Here is a 13,948-nt window from a genome sequence, read left to right as displayed (position 1 = left end):
AAAAGCTGCCATACTTCTGTAAATCTAGGAGACGAGAAAAGAGCTATGAACAATCAACAATTTCCTTTTGTTTTCTATTACGTAAGTAGTGTTTTGCATTTGGTATCATTTACTGAATATGAAATCTCCCCACACTCCACTTATTGTAAGAGTGTCCACAAAGAAAACCTCATTTCAAATCTAATTGTAGACATAATTCCCTCATTAAAAATTCATGATTTAATATGTCACATAGTTACTGATATCTTTTTTCCCAGCTCTTTTCCCACTATCAATCCTGATCAAAAATTTTAAGCACCCATATCTAGAAAGTTGATCTCCTAAGAATAACAATAACAATTAAACAAAAAAAGGAGAAGAGGGGGATGGGAAATAAGAGAGATTATGAGTTTAAATAGAGAAGAGGAGGAGGAGGAAAGGAAATAAAGAAATTATGAATTTAATTAGAAAGACCCACCGAATAAATATACTGCAGTTTTCCCAATTTTGTTTCAGTATCTATAGATAAATGGACAGGGCAACAACCTGCATTATCCTTCACATCTTTTTTGGGGGTGCGGGAGGCAGGAGTAAGGGTGCACTGGTAATTGAACCCGGGGACTCTTTACCACTGAGCTAAATCCTCAGCCCTTTTTTATTTTTCATTTTGAGACAGGGCCTCACTAAGTCACCCAGACTGGCCTTGAACTTGCCAAAGCTGGCATTAAACTTGCAATCCTTCTGCTTCAACCTCTATAGAGTTGCTGGGATTACAGGGTTGTGCCACCGGGCCCTCTATATATTGTTATTGCTAATTATTTCCTTCTCTCATCAACTTTTAAATGTGTTATTAACTATTAGCAGATCAGTCATTTTGTTTTGTTTCAGGTAAAGGGAAAAACTGAAGTGTAAGCTGCTGTCCTAGTTCTGCTGCCTCTCTACCCACATTAGTCAGATCTGAGTAACACCTCTTTTAACACTGTTCATGCCATTTGCTGCAGTAGACAAGACAAGCAATGCCATTGAATTAAATGCCTTGGTTAGACTTCACATTGAGACCCTCTTCCTTATAATTTATATGTTTTTATTGATTTGTATCAAGAATACACAAGTATGGTCATATACACTTAACAGCATTTCAGCCAACAACATATACAAGGATGTTTCCATATGATTTTAATGGAGCTTAAAAATTTGTATCACCTAGTGATGTCATAGCACAAGACATTATAAATATGCTGTGGTGATGTTAGTGTAAACAAACTAGTTATATAAAAGTATAGCAACACAGCTTTGTACAGTACACATATTTTTATCCTAGAGTGTACTCCTTCTGGTGGTTAAATTAAAAAAAAAAAATGTTTACTGTAGAACAGTCTACCCTGTATGTTGGCAGCAGCCTCATGCATCTATTTTTCCCAAGTATTTCTTGATTCCTTTATGAAGCTCTATTGAGTGATTGACATACACCATCTAGGTTCCTGAAGTCTACTCCATGATTTTCATGTGATGACATTGCATTAACAATACATTTCTCAGAAATTATCCCTGTTGTTAAGCAACACATGACCACATGAGAAAAGTGATAGATGACCAGGCCCAGTGGCACATGCCTATAATCCCAGCTATGAAGGAGGCTGAGGCAGGAAGGCTGCAATTTCAGGACCAGCCTCAGCAACTTAGTGAGACTCTCAGCAACTTAACAAGACTCTGTCTCAAAATAAAAAATAAAAAGAACTGGGTTGTAGCTCAGTGGCAAAGTACCCCAGGTTCAATCCCCAGTACTGAAAATAGAAAAGAAAAGCAGTGGATTACATAAAATAAGACTGTAGCTCCATATAATAAAACTGTGATCACATGGAATGGAGAAAATATACTCTTCCGGACTTCATATATAAACTTGAAGCAATTCTACTATGTTTAATATATTTCAGAAATAACCTTTTCTCCTCATATAAACCTATTTTTGCAATTTAGCTCAGCAAGGAACTTGCAAATTCAGAAGCAATTTCAGCTCAATACAACTCTGATTGGAAGGATACAACTATAACCTCCATTTTATTCTGCGTCACATTTTTTATATTAATTCACATTTTCTCTTTAATTTGTTACCCTTCCTAACATGGCCTGCTCATCTCCTTGGTTCCCCTGAATACAATCTAATGGCAAATGACATTGCGAAAGGGCCCTGCCATGGCTGTCTGTTGGTCTGAAGTCCAAGGGCTGGATTAAGATGAAAGATTCTGAGTCTGTCCCCCATGTGATCTCTTGGACATAGAAGCTTATAAACTAAAACAGTGATAGTGCTACCAAACCCCTGCCACAAAAAGGCTCAAACCACCTAATTCATTGTTCTGTGCTCACATGTACTAACAATGGATCAAACCACAGTCCCTGTAGAGAAAACAGGCAGGAATGTGTACCTTCCATGGGAAACAGTTGTGGTGGAGATGTGCTGAGGAAACTGCCTTTGGTGGGTTTTCTGAGGTTGTCATAAACAGTATTTCTCTGTGAGGGGCCTCCTAAAGGGACATGGATTTTAAATATCAAAGTATCTGGCAGTTTAACGAGTAATAGCTCATTTCTTTCAGCTCCTCCACCAGGCATTGTCCCTCCCATGACTGGTGATGTGAGGATTAAAAGCATATACTGAAAAAGCTCTGGAATGAGCCCACAGAGAGCCTTTGACAGAAGCCCTCCTCAGGTATGCAAAGTGTGCCACCAAACTTCTTTGCATACTTCATGGGAGAGTAGAGAGAGCCATGTCCCCTGATCAGCTCTCAGGGCCTAAGTTCACCTTTGCTGAGAACAGAAATGTGGCTTCACAGTGGACAGTGATCCTAGCAAGCGCGGGGGCTTTTAATTTAAGCTTGTCACATGATAATCAACCCTGACTCTAGTGCTTCCTGAACCTTAAAGGTTTGGTGGTCCCTTGGAGAAATCAGAAACTTGGGTTTTCTAGTTTCCCATGAATGCCACAGAACCTAGCCTTCCTTGCTTTTTAACACTTGTTCATGGTGCAGCTTAAAAGGAGAAGTGAATTCCAGGCCCCTGCCTTGTAGCTGGATGCCAGTGCAATGACATAGCTGCTGTTGATGACACTGCATAGGAAGAGAAGTAGGAAGAAAGGGTTCTGGCAGATGGGAATGAGTTAAGGAAAAATAATAGTCTCCTGGCTTTACCAACCTCAGCCCAGAGAGAACAGTTCTGGGCAATTACTGATGGTGGTGATGCTTCCACCTCCTTTGTATCAAGCATTCAGCTCAAACCACTGACTTATCCTCCTTATACATATTTGGACAAAATTAAGCCCACTTCGGGCTACACATCAATGCAAGCAGACAATTATGTGTTTGTTCTCCTTCTTTTCCTTCAAAGACACAAGTATTACCCTGATTTTAAGAAAAATGTGCTTCTCAAGAAAGCTTGTTCCTAGAATTAATTTGCCACAGTGATTTCTGCTGGTTTTCTCAGGTTCTTTCCTTGACTGCTTCTATGACTAGAATAGAAGGTCCAAGAAGGCTGACTGGTTGAGGGCCATGTAGAGATACAGTCAAACTTCAGGGATGGATTCCCATGGGCCCTGAGACCCACAGGTTCTCTCCCAGCAGATGGTGGCATTTTTTCCCTCTCAGTAACCCTGGCTTCATTTTCCCTACTTCTCATGGCCCATCCTTCTGGTTTCAGGCTACTGAGTAGGAGGGAAGGCAAGGAATAAATGAATAAATAATTTTGTACAGAATTCAGTTAGGGTTTTTTTCTGGCAACAGGCACGTTCCTGAGAGTATCTGGCTTGCCACACTATAGCAAGCCAAAGTCTGCTAATGCTTTTTGATTTGTTCATTTCTCTGGCTATATTGCTGAAGATACCTTTGATGACATAATCTATGTCTTGCTCACAATTCCATTTGTAGTATCAAGCACAGTGACCTACATACAGTAAGTGTTTAATAAAGATCCATTGAATGAATTCATTCCTGGGGGATGGAAGTAACCCTTTACCCCAGGCTCCTCCATCTTTAGAGCCAGTAAAACCCTTAGGTACTTACTAGCCAGACTCTTTGTTGGAGGAAACATCATTTTCCCACATGTGTAACAACCTTGAGGAAATGATCCACATCTTAACCTTCTGAAGCTTTTTTTTTAACAAAGTTACAAATATATCTCATAGGGTTTTCCCCACTCTGTGAGATCAATATATGAGCTGCTTACTCCAGGTGCTATTAGGTAGTAAGCTATATTCCTGGTGGGTATCTCTGGAGAGTATGGCTAACTAGAGAATGCGTCGGGGGATAAAGGAATGATATTCCCCTTTTACTTTATAGATGTTAGCTTGTTTGAACTCATTACATATATTAGCTTAAAGTAAAAATTTCTTGGTTAAAGTAATATCTCCCTTCTCCCTAATGTACATTGATATTAATTCTCAGATTGAAGAGAATTATTTCATTGCATTTCTGGGCAAATCTCACCTCCAGAGAAAAGGACAGTTGAATTAGCTGGTAGTTAAGAATGGCAGCAAGAGTCTGGGTGTGTTTGAATGAAGACAGTGACCCCAATTGCAGTGGAGTTTGGTGGCATCAGATAGTGGTGGGAACCCTGGAATCCTGGTGTATTTTTTTTAAATGTTTTTAGATGTTGATGGACCTTTATTTTATTCATTTATTTATATGCAATGCTGAGAATTGAACCCAGTGCCTCATACTTACTAGGCAAGTGCTGTACCACTGAGCCACAATCTCAGCCCTCCTGGTATATTTTGTTTTATGTTAACCATGTATCTTGCTGTTACATTTACTTTGTTTTTACCTGTTAGTAGAACTCTGTGAGGAGGCGATGTCAACCTGATATGCTGGGAAAGTAAACAAGCACTTGTCTACTTCATTGTACAAAGTAACAAAATCATTATTGTAGTTGCCATAACAGTCAAGGCCTGGTGAATATTTGTAGTTCACAGCCACTGCAGTTCCCAATTGCCGCCACTTCAGACACTACACTGTGTAACCACCACTAGTTGCTGGTTGTTTTCTGAAGTCATTATTTTACAATAAGCATTACTGTAAAATAAACCATAATATTTAGAATTGCTCAAGAATAAGGATATCAGAGGACTTGAAGAGCAGAAGATCTTTTGTAGTAAGACTAGAAAAGAATTCTTAAAAATGTGATAATGCTAGTGGGAATTCTTTTAAAGCATTTGTTTAGGTTGGGTTTAAGCCATCTAGCTGTGAAAATAATAAACTGTGGTAGCAGTAACAATATACTGTAATTCCCACAAAGCACATTCAGCATAACTTCTTTTATATAAATAATAAAACCATAAATAAATATGATTACTCTAAGCTAACATGAAATTATATTCAGTACTGTGGATCAGATGTTTTTCTCTCATCTTTGTGTTTCTTAAGTTTAGTGTTGGTCTGCTCCTACCTCCACCTTCCATGACACATTTAAGTAATCTATGAGTGCATTGGGGTAGCACTTGACCTTGAGCTGAGTTTGGCAGATGGAGGGGAAGTGGGACATTGTGTATTTCTCAGGCAGCAGGCAGGAGGAGAAAGAGTGCCTTCAAACCTATGTGGACAGTGGCAGCTTTACTTCTGGAGGCCTTGGTCTGTATCATGTCAAGCACTTAAAATGCATTCAAATCTGACAATCAGACAATAAGATTTTGTCCATAGGAATTCTGGACAGTCTTTGTATTGTCTTGGCCAGAAGCACTTTTTCACGCCTTTGGAGATCTGAATACCTATGGGCCATGAGGGTCTTCTTTCCCTCCAGACAACTCCATTTGAATCTTGCTAACCCTAACCAATGGACCAGAATGTTCTTTGTTAAACTAGAAACTTCCAGTTGGATGTCCAACTGCACATGCAATTTGCACCAGGCTCTCGTGCCCCAGGCACCTTCCTTAGCTACTCACCAAGCCTTCTGGTTCACCTCCATTAAAAAACACATAGTTTTTGAGGCCCAGAGGAGTAAACACGGACATCCCAGGGAGGTGGGGCTCCACTGTCCTTACTTCATGGTTACAGAGCAAAATGAGGACTGTAAGTAGTCATTTGGAAAAAGAGAAAGTCGGGTGTCTGGCCCAGGGCAACACATTGCAAGGTGGTAGCATCCTGCTGAGGCAATAAGTTCTGGGGCATCATGACTACAGGGCTAATGCTTTATTCATTGGGTAGCAATGGCATCATTAAGAGCACATTAGCTTAAAGAGTAACTAACATGTTCTTTGTGACTCTACTAAAAGAAATGTTAAACAGGATGAGCCACTGGTTCAGGCTGGTCAGGACCTGATCTGGATTTTACTGCAGGTAGATTTCCATAGACTAAAGGGCTTTTTGGAAAATAGATAACTCATTTACCAGAGTTTTCAGCTATTTAAGAGTTAGTTATTACCTATGACAATTAAAATGTCTTACTTTGTAGTTTAATATGTTTTCCATGGTTGGGTCAGGGTGTAAAGTGAGTACATAATGAAAACAGCACAAATTATAGAATGATGTATTGTCTGGTTTACTTTATATACGAAGGTAATAATGTTTACAGAAATTGCTTTCTCCACATCAGTGTGGCCTAAAAGACCAATATGTGAGCAGTATTGCCTTTCTATACTGCATATGCATTAAAGACTTATTCTTTGATTTGGGGCTGTCCCCATCTTGTAGAGTTCACCTCCCTTGATGCTTGGGCCTGTGGAACATGGAATCTACTTGCAGTAATATTCCAGAGGTGCTACCCCATTCTCTAAAGGACTCATTCCCGGGTCTCTCTTCTTTAACAGGAATCCAAAAAAGGCTTTAGGTGAAGCCTTTATTTCATTGCAACCTTCTGTTTACTTTGTGCACTCTATAGAATTTTCTGAAGGTTAGCATGAAGAGAACAGAGAAAGTGCAAAACTCAGAAAAGACTTAGCAGTGAAAGAAAGGCAAGAGTTTCCTATGTTCTTATTTACTTCCACAAATGTGTCTGTGGCTTATTTAAATGGTACTTGAGCCTTAGTAACCCTCTTCAGGGGGTAGAAGAGCCATTTTCTCAAGGTCATGAATCAATGCAAAAGTAGTTTGGGACAGAATTCACATTTAGATTTTCTCTTCTCCTGGTAAGGTGAAAGGAGAGCTCTGGAACTCTTACAGCTGTTTGAAACAGTGGGTGGCCACAGCTCTCCACCATGGCTGAGGCTGGACAGTTACCTACCAGCAACATTTTTGGAGTCTTCAGTATCTGGGGAGGAGCTGGAATTTATGAGGCTCAGGATTCATCAAGTTCTTCAAGCCTTGATGCTCTGTGATTCTGATGTTCTATATCCCAGGGGTCAGAAAGCTTTACTTGGGTGGATCTAGGCTTTGGTTGACCAGTGATGTTACTCCCTTTACTGATTCACTGACTAATTGATTGGCATCCAGTAATGAGAGTAATAAGTTGACTCACACAGTTCATAAACACTTTCAACTATAATATTGCTCTTTCCAGAAAATCTGAAGTAGTCAGAATGTTTTATTATTCGTTTAATCTAGAGATATAAAGTGTAGCCTTTTTCGAAAGTAAAGGTTTCCTGGTGGAAAATTTATTTCTGCCATTTCTCTATACTTGAGCATGTCATGTTGACTAGTATTTTTCTTGTGTCAAAAGGTAATTGGTTTAACTCTTCTACCTGTGTTAGTTTACTTACATGGTGAGTCTCGTGGGCAAATTTTCCATTGTGGTTTGATTGCATGAGTTCAAAGAGAGATCTACTGCTGCTCTCCCATCTCTTCTACTATCCCTCCTCCTCTCCTCCTCTTCTTTCTCTCTCTCCTTCCTTGAAGATAGACATGCCATGGGTAAAAACTGTTCTATTCAATAACCATCCCCTCCCTAAGAGAGAAGGAAGATGATTTGTAGTTTAAAACTGGCAGGCAGACAAAGTAGAAAAATGGAGGAGATAATCACAGACCCATAATGGGACTGTGTGTGTGAGAAATGGCCAGATCCGCATCTCTCCTCTGCGTACACGTCACATGGAAACTTTCCCTTTCTTCCAATGATTTCACTTCTTCAGCACTATACATCTATGCCTCTGTCACACTAATGTACTGCTTAATGGGTCTGGTGATGCAGTTATTTATAGATTTCAGCTCATTCAAAGAGCAGCTGCAGGAAGTCTCACAGAAGAACATCCTGCAACCTGCTTTTGACCCTGCAGGGTTGCCAGGGAGGTATGGAATCTTAAATCTTAGCACATGACTTGTTAAGTGCACCAAAAGCTTATCTGATAATCTCTGAAAGATTTTTTAAAAATTATTTTTCTTTGACACTTTAAATTCATCTGCACTCTAGCTTCCAAAAGACATTTCCCCTTGGTGTTCTTTTAACTTTCAAACTTCCAAGCTCTGGGATTGAACCCTAGAACTGAATTTCTTGTTTTTTTTCTAATCCTTTATTACTTCCTTCTTTTTCTTTTTTTTTTTCTTCACTTTTCTTATCGTTTCATCCTTCCATGCATAAATTAATTTGGAAATGTAGAGTATTTGCATAGAATTTATGAATGTTTTATCAATTTGTAAATATTGATAAGTAGATAAAGAGGGGGAGGGAAGTAGGGAGAGACTGCCACATTCCATGAACTGTGCTTGCTAGCTGCAGGGTATGCAAAGATGACTAATTTCCTTAATCTTCGTAGTTTATTAGGAAGATAGAGATAAAAAACTAATTAGAATGTGAAGTGACCGGGTGCTGGTACAGAGAGAGGCCCAGATCGCTGTGAGAACACAGAAGAGGGATTTCCTATTACCTCTGTCTTCCTGCCTTAAAGGGAAAACTGAAAAAAATACTTAGAATAGGAAGGGCAGCTTTCCTCAGGAGCATTGTGATGGGGTGTGTGTCGAATTGTGACACTTTGACAAGTGCAGTGATTTTTATAAATACATGAGTCAGAGACTAGATATTAAAACAGACCGTTTGATTTCATGATTTGATAGAAAGTGCAGCAGGATTCACCCTTTTTAAAATTCATCTCTCCTGAGCTCTGTCCTCTGCCCATCCCATTTTCAAGAGGTGTCTTTCCACTATGTCACTAGGAAGGAGTTTTCCAGTTTAGTTTAATAGAATAATCCTACTTTACAAACCTCTGATGAGAAATTTCCCATGAAGAGCCTAAACTAAATCTCTTCTTCAAAAATCCTAATCCTATTTTTTCCCACTAGTCAAAGGTAGTTAGCATTAATAATTAATCAGCATCCTGTATATTTAACAGACTTGGAAACTTTATCATGTAGGATATTAGGTTATCTCCATTGTCAACTACCTTTTCATTATCATCTGTACTCTCCCTTCCAAAGTGCCCCCAACAAACAAAAATTACTCTTAAGAATTAAGAAGCAATGTAGACTTTGCTAACATTTCTGTAGAGGGGACTGGGGAAAGATTTGCTTAGCATGCTTTCTAGTAAATTTCCAGAAATCCTAATTTTGCCACTGTCCTTCTCCATAGCTCCTCCTTTACATGGGTGTCCAGTGTTTCCTGCAGAGCACTCAGCTTTTGGGTTCAGCTTGGCTACATTTTGCAGAGCAATTCCACTCTGACTCTAGACTTGCAAACTTCACTCATCTCTCTGAGCAGTAAAACAAAACACCCCACAGTTGACTGTTCCCATTACCCATAGAAGCCTGTTTGATAACCCCCTACAGTAAATAGAGCATTTCCTTTGAGTTTCTTTTGTTTGTGCAGAGATAATAGAATTTTACAAAATAGATGAAAAGGTATTAGGCTTTTCTATTTGTTCCTCAATAGAAAGATTGCTCTGCAGTTACTTAGCTTATCATTATTGGAAGCAGAAACATCTCCCTTCTTATTCATAAAGAGTTGCTTAAGAATCACAACCTCAGTACATAAGAAACATCTATTTAATAATATTTTCTTTTGTTTAATCTACAGAACATTCCCATAATCTCAAGAGAGTGTCCTATCAATTTCATGAAGACCAAAGTTAGATAGTTTCTTAGTGACAGAAGAGTGAAATTTGGATGGATGTGCATTTTTTCTTTATATTACAAGTGTAAACTATGGTGATGCTAATGAAGAGTTCCTATGAAATAAGAAGGGTTCAGATATTATATGAAATGCTTCATTTGGTATCAGCTATTTTTAAGATATTAATAAACCTGCTCTTCTCACTATAATTATTTTGCTATTAAAGTAGGTAATGAACCTAAGGAACTAGATCAAACAAAATTATTTTAATAAAAATAAATTTCAGTAACTACCTGATCTCTACCTGCTTTAGAGTAAGAATCTATGCATCATGGACAATTATGAGTTTTATTATTCAAAATATGTATGTCCTTGATACATGCAAAAAATGAGAAAGGATTATAAAGGGTTATATTTTTAAGAGTGGGAGTAGTCTGTGCCCCATTTTATGCCAAATAATGTTTTTATAGGCTTGTGACTTTTAAAGCTATTTTCTCCATTGATATAACCCAGTGAAGTATTGAGCAAGTATATGTTGTTGAAGAGTTATGAAACTGGGCATGAGATTTTGTACTTCAGTAGATCTTTATAAAGAGCAGGTTGGATAGTCATTAACTCTAAACAAAGATCTGTTATCCTTGACATTTTATGTATCTGATTATTTTAGGATGGTCAGACATCAGAGGAACCTATAAGTAGAAACTGCCAATTTCATAATTGGTCATGAATCTCCTAAAAGCTTTTGTAGTGCATGAGAAGAAAAACTTAGGGAAAAAATCTTACATTTTTAAGTGCATTATATTATTTTATAAAGAAATTGTAGAAAATAAAATATCCTTCTTCAATTTAGGTGTGGCATAGAAAACTAGGGCAACACTTACTTTAGAAATATCAAGTGTTATTCACTGTTTTATAATTAATTACATAATTACCACCAGAACACAAAGATCCCAGGGTACCTTAATGGAAACACTACATTTCCAAATAAAATAATAATAATTATCATCTACTATATTCAAAGTGCTTTATTAGCTATAATTTTTAGCTCCCCACATCTCTGTGTGTAAATAAACACCATTAAGAATATTACTCTTTTCTATAGTTTAGGAATAAGAAAACTAAGGCAGAGAATGATAAATTAGGTCTATTGTTTTGAATCATTTGAAGAGGCAGATATTCAATAGGAACAATAGATGTTGGTAGGGCACAAAAATAGGTCTTGTCACTAGTCATAAATTACCATGTAGTAATTAATTACAAGAATTACCTTTCTTCCAAACCATGTGATCAAATCAGCTTAAATTTTGTAAACAATGTCATGGCAGCCTTGAGACCATTGGAAATACCGGGGATATGATAGAACTTAACTTTAAGAGTCACAATCCTAGGTTCCTGTTCACCTCATGACATTATGTGTCATAAAAAGCATTGGATTGGGAGATTGATGAGATGTAATGAATTGAATGTCTCAGAATTCAATTAGAGGATAAATCAAGCTCTACAAATTACATCTTGTTAATCTTGTTCCTTGCCAATGCAACAAGACTTTTTTGTTTTTTAAATCCCCCCAAAGAAATAGAAGCAGTTTATTAAGATGGCCATGGAAAGCATCGGTAGAAGCTGTGGGCCTCCAGCACACTGGATACCCTTGTTTAGGACTGGAGCACTGGAGCACTGGAGCAGATGCTTTCCCTAAAACACTGTTGCAGAAAGTCAAGGTGAAACGTGGCCAGCAAGGCCCAAGTCATAAAGCCTACAAAGTAAAGGGATGTTCTTTATTACAGTGTTTCCAAACTGTAGACTCGTTAGACCATACACACACAACCAAAATATGTGATTGATGCCCATTTGAGAAGAATCTGAGCTTAGAAGGAAGCCAGCCAATTAAACTTCATTTGGGGAGATAAGTAAGACAAATAATGACCTTGTAGTGATCTGAGACAGCTCTACTGCAGGGCCATTCCTGAGAAGAATGAGCACATTCTAGCCTGGCTCTGTCTTGGTGCCTTAAAATGGTTGAAAGTGGAGAAAGAGAAGTGCTTTGAGGTTTCATGATAGAAATATTGTAGTGGATGAACAACTATAGGGCAGACATTGAAGATACCTAAGTATTTCTTAACACCATTAAGTTTATTTTATGTGATAAGAATCTCTCTAACTGATGGCACTCATTGCCTCAGATACCTGATGCACCATATAGGAGTATGTGCTGAACTCATTTGGATAGTAGAGTGTAATGGCAAGGACATGTATGTATCCTGAGTGTAGTGTACTCCCAAAGTTACAATCACTCACTGCTGTTTAGATAGAAATTTTTGGGGGAAAAAATCCTATTTCACAGGCCCCTTTAGTTGAAAGCTAGAGATTTTTTGAGACCATAGAAACCATTTGTTCATTATCCACCTATCCTGGAGATATTGAAACCTGAACTTCCATTTGAATTAAACTTCTGTTCAACTAGCAAGAAGTTCTTTTTGACATTACAGTATTCAAGGGACTAGTGATTCTTGCACCTAAGAATAAAGGAATAAGAGAACATACCCTGAAAAGATCAAACTTCACATGAGATATACTGACACACTAGGACATTTAATTCTAAAATCATCACTACCACAAACCTGGTTTAAAAAATTTATGATTTGACATCCAAATGAGAATTAATACTTAAACTCATGTGCTATATCAAGCCAGCTGAAAATCGAACTCATCAGGTTGTTCATCTAGATTGAGAACAGGTGAAAGAATACCTCACCTGTAGAGTTATGCATGCTATGGGTTATTGCATTTTTAAGAGTAGAGAGAAGGCATAGAATTTTATAAACAGCGTGATAAAAAGGGAACCTTTGTAACTATATTTAATGTTTTATTGTTATTTATATCTGGTAGAGCAATGCTGTGAGAATATAATAAAAAACATATTTAAACTGTGCAATTCTAAGGAAAATCCAGACCAAACAAATTTTGACCTATAAAGTTTACCATTCTACAGAGCTTAAAAAAAATTTTTTTTTTTCTTGCTGCTCCAGCCCTCTTCAGATTTCTTTATGGACAGCTTGCTCTTCTCCCCTCTTGCTTTTCCCGACTTTTGTAATTTAGGCACCCTCCATTTCCAGCCTCACAGCAAAAGGGTTCTTGCTTTTTTCTTCCTCCTGACATTCTTTGCTCTCTGAATATATTTCACAGACGACTGTCTCCCAAAATAACAACATCAATTAATTTTTTAACTTAAAAAAATCATATTTTGCCCTGAGTCTGCCCTCTCCATTGATGTGCAGTGTGTGGAAGAGGCTGCACAGGGGCTGATAAGCCCCATTTGTGAAGGCTCTTCATTCGAGGTGGAGCATTGACATACACACAGACCATGCTGTTTATTAAGCCAGCCTGGTGCTAGGTGAGTTGATGAGTTGACCCACATATCTCACCAAGCTCCCAGAAACTGAGCCACAAGACAAGCTGCTGAGGGACCAACAGGAAGCAGCTGTACTTCTATGCCTGTCTGGAAGTTGTTCTTTGTTATTTGTTTTGAATACACAACAGTTGGTCCTGTGAAGTTCTCACTCAGGTAACTATTATGGTTTCTCACACACTCCTCTCCCCTTTTGCAGAATCTGATGATCTCCAACAGGACCCCCAACTCAGCTGTCAAAGTGCTCCTGCCTCCCAGGATGCTTGTAATTCAATGGTAGATGCAGGTGGAATTGAGAGCATCACTCAGTGTCCTCAGGAGTTTCCCCAGATGATGGCTGCAGGTAAAGCCACAGGATGCAAACAAGACTTTTTGAGTTCTCACTAGAAAAGCTTGCTTGGCCATGAAAATAGGAATTAAACCAGGAGCTGAGGCTCTGAAAAAAATCAGACCATGAAACTTGGGAAAATCAAAGAGCATGAAGTCAAATTTAACACATTTTTTTTAAAACCTCTGTACTCTTTGTGTTTTAATTTTTTAATTGATTTTATAAAATCAGTGTTTATAGGGAATACTTTGGAAAAGTCACTTTACGTAGACATCTGCATT

The 13,948-nt window shown here is 38.2% G+C and overlaps 1 protein-coding gene across 5 annotated transcripts in view; it reads left to right on the top strand.

Moving 5' to 3' along the window:
• The window catches only part of Enox1 (ecto-NOX disulfide-thiol exchanger 1), a 533,584-nt gene that overhangs the window by 309,883 nt on the left and 209,753 nt on the right, over positions 1–13,948 (top strand). For all 5 annotated transcript variants that reach the window (XM_076872046.1, XM_076872045.1, XM_076872047.1 and 2 more), the window contains one exon: positions 13,539–13,682. In XM_076872046.1, coding sequence (XP_076728161.1) covers positions 13,613–13,682 — 70 coding nt within the window. In that variant the 5' untranslated portion in view covers positions 13,539–13,612. The remainder of the gene's footprint in view (positions 1–13,538; positions 13,683–13,948) is intronic.

Source organism: Callospermophilus lateralis, chromosome 12 (assembly GCF_048772815.1).
Source record: "Callospermophilus lateralis isolate mCalLat2 chromosome 12, mCalLat2.hap1, whole genome shotgun sequence".
NCBI classification, from domain to species: Eukaryota; Metazoa; Chordata; class Mammalia; order Rodentia; family Sciuridae; genus Callospermophilus; species Callospermophilus lateralis.
Note: the sequence above shows the minus strand (reverse complement) of the source record. Positions and strands in the feature narration are given on the sequence as shown.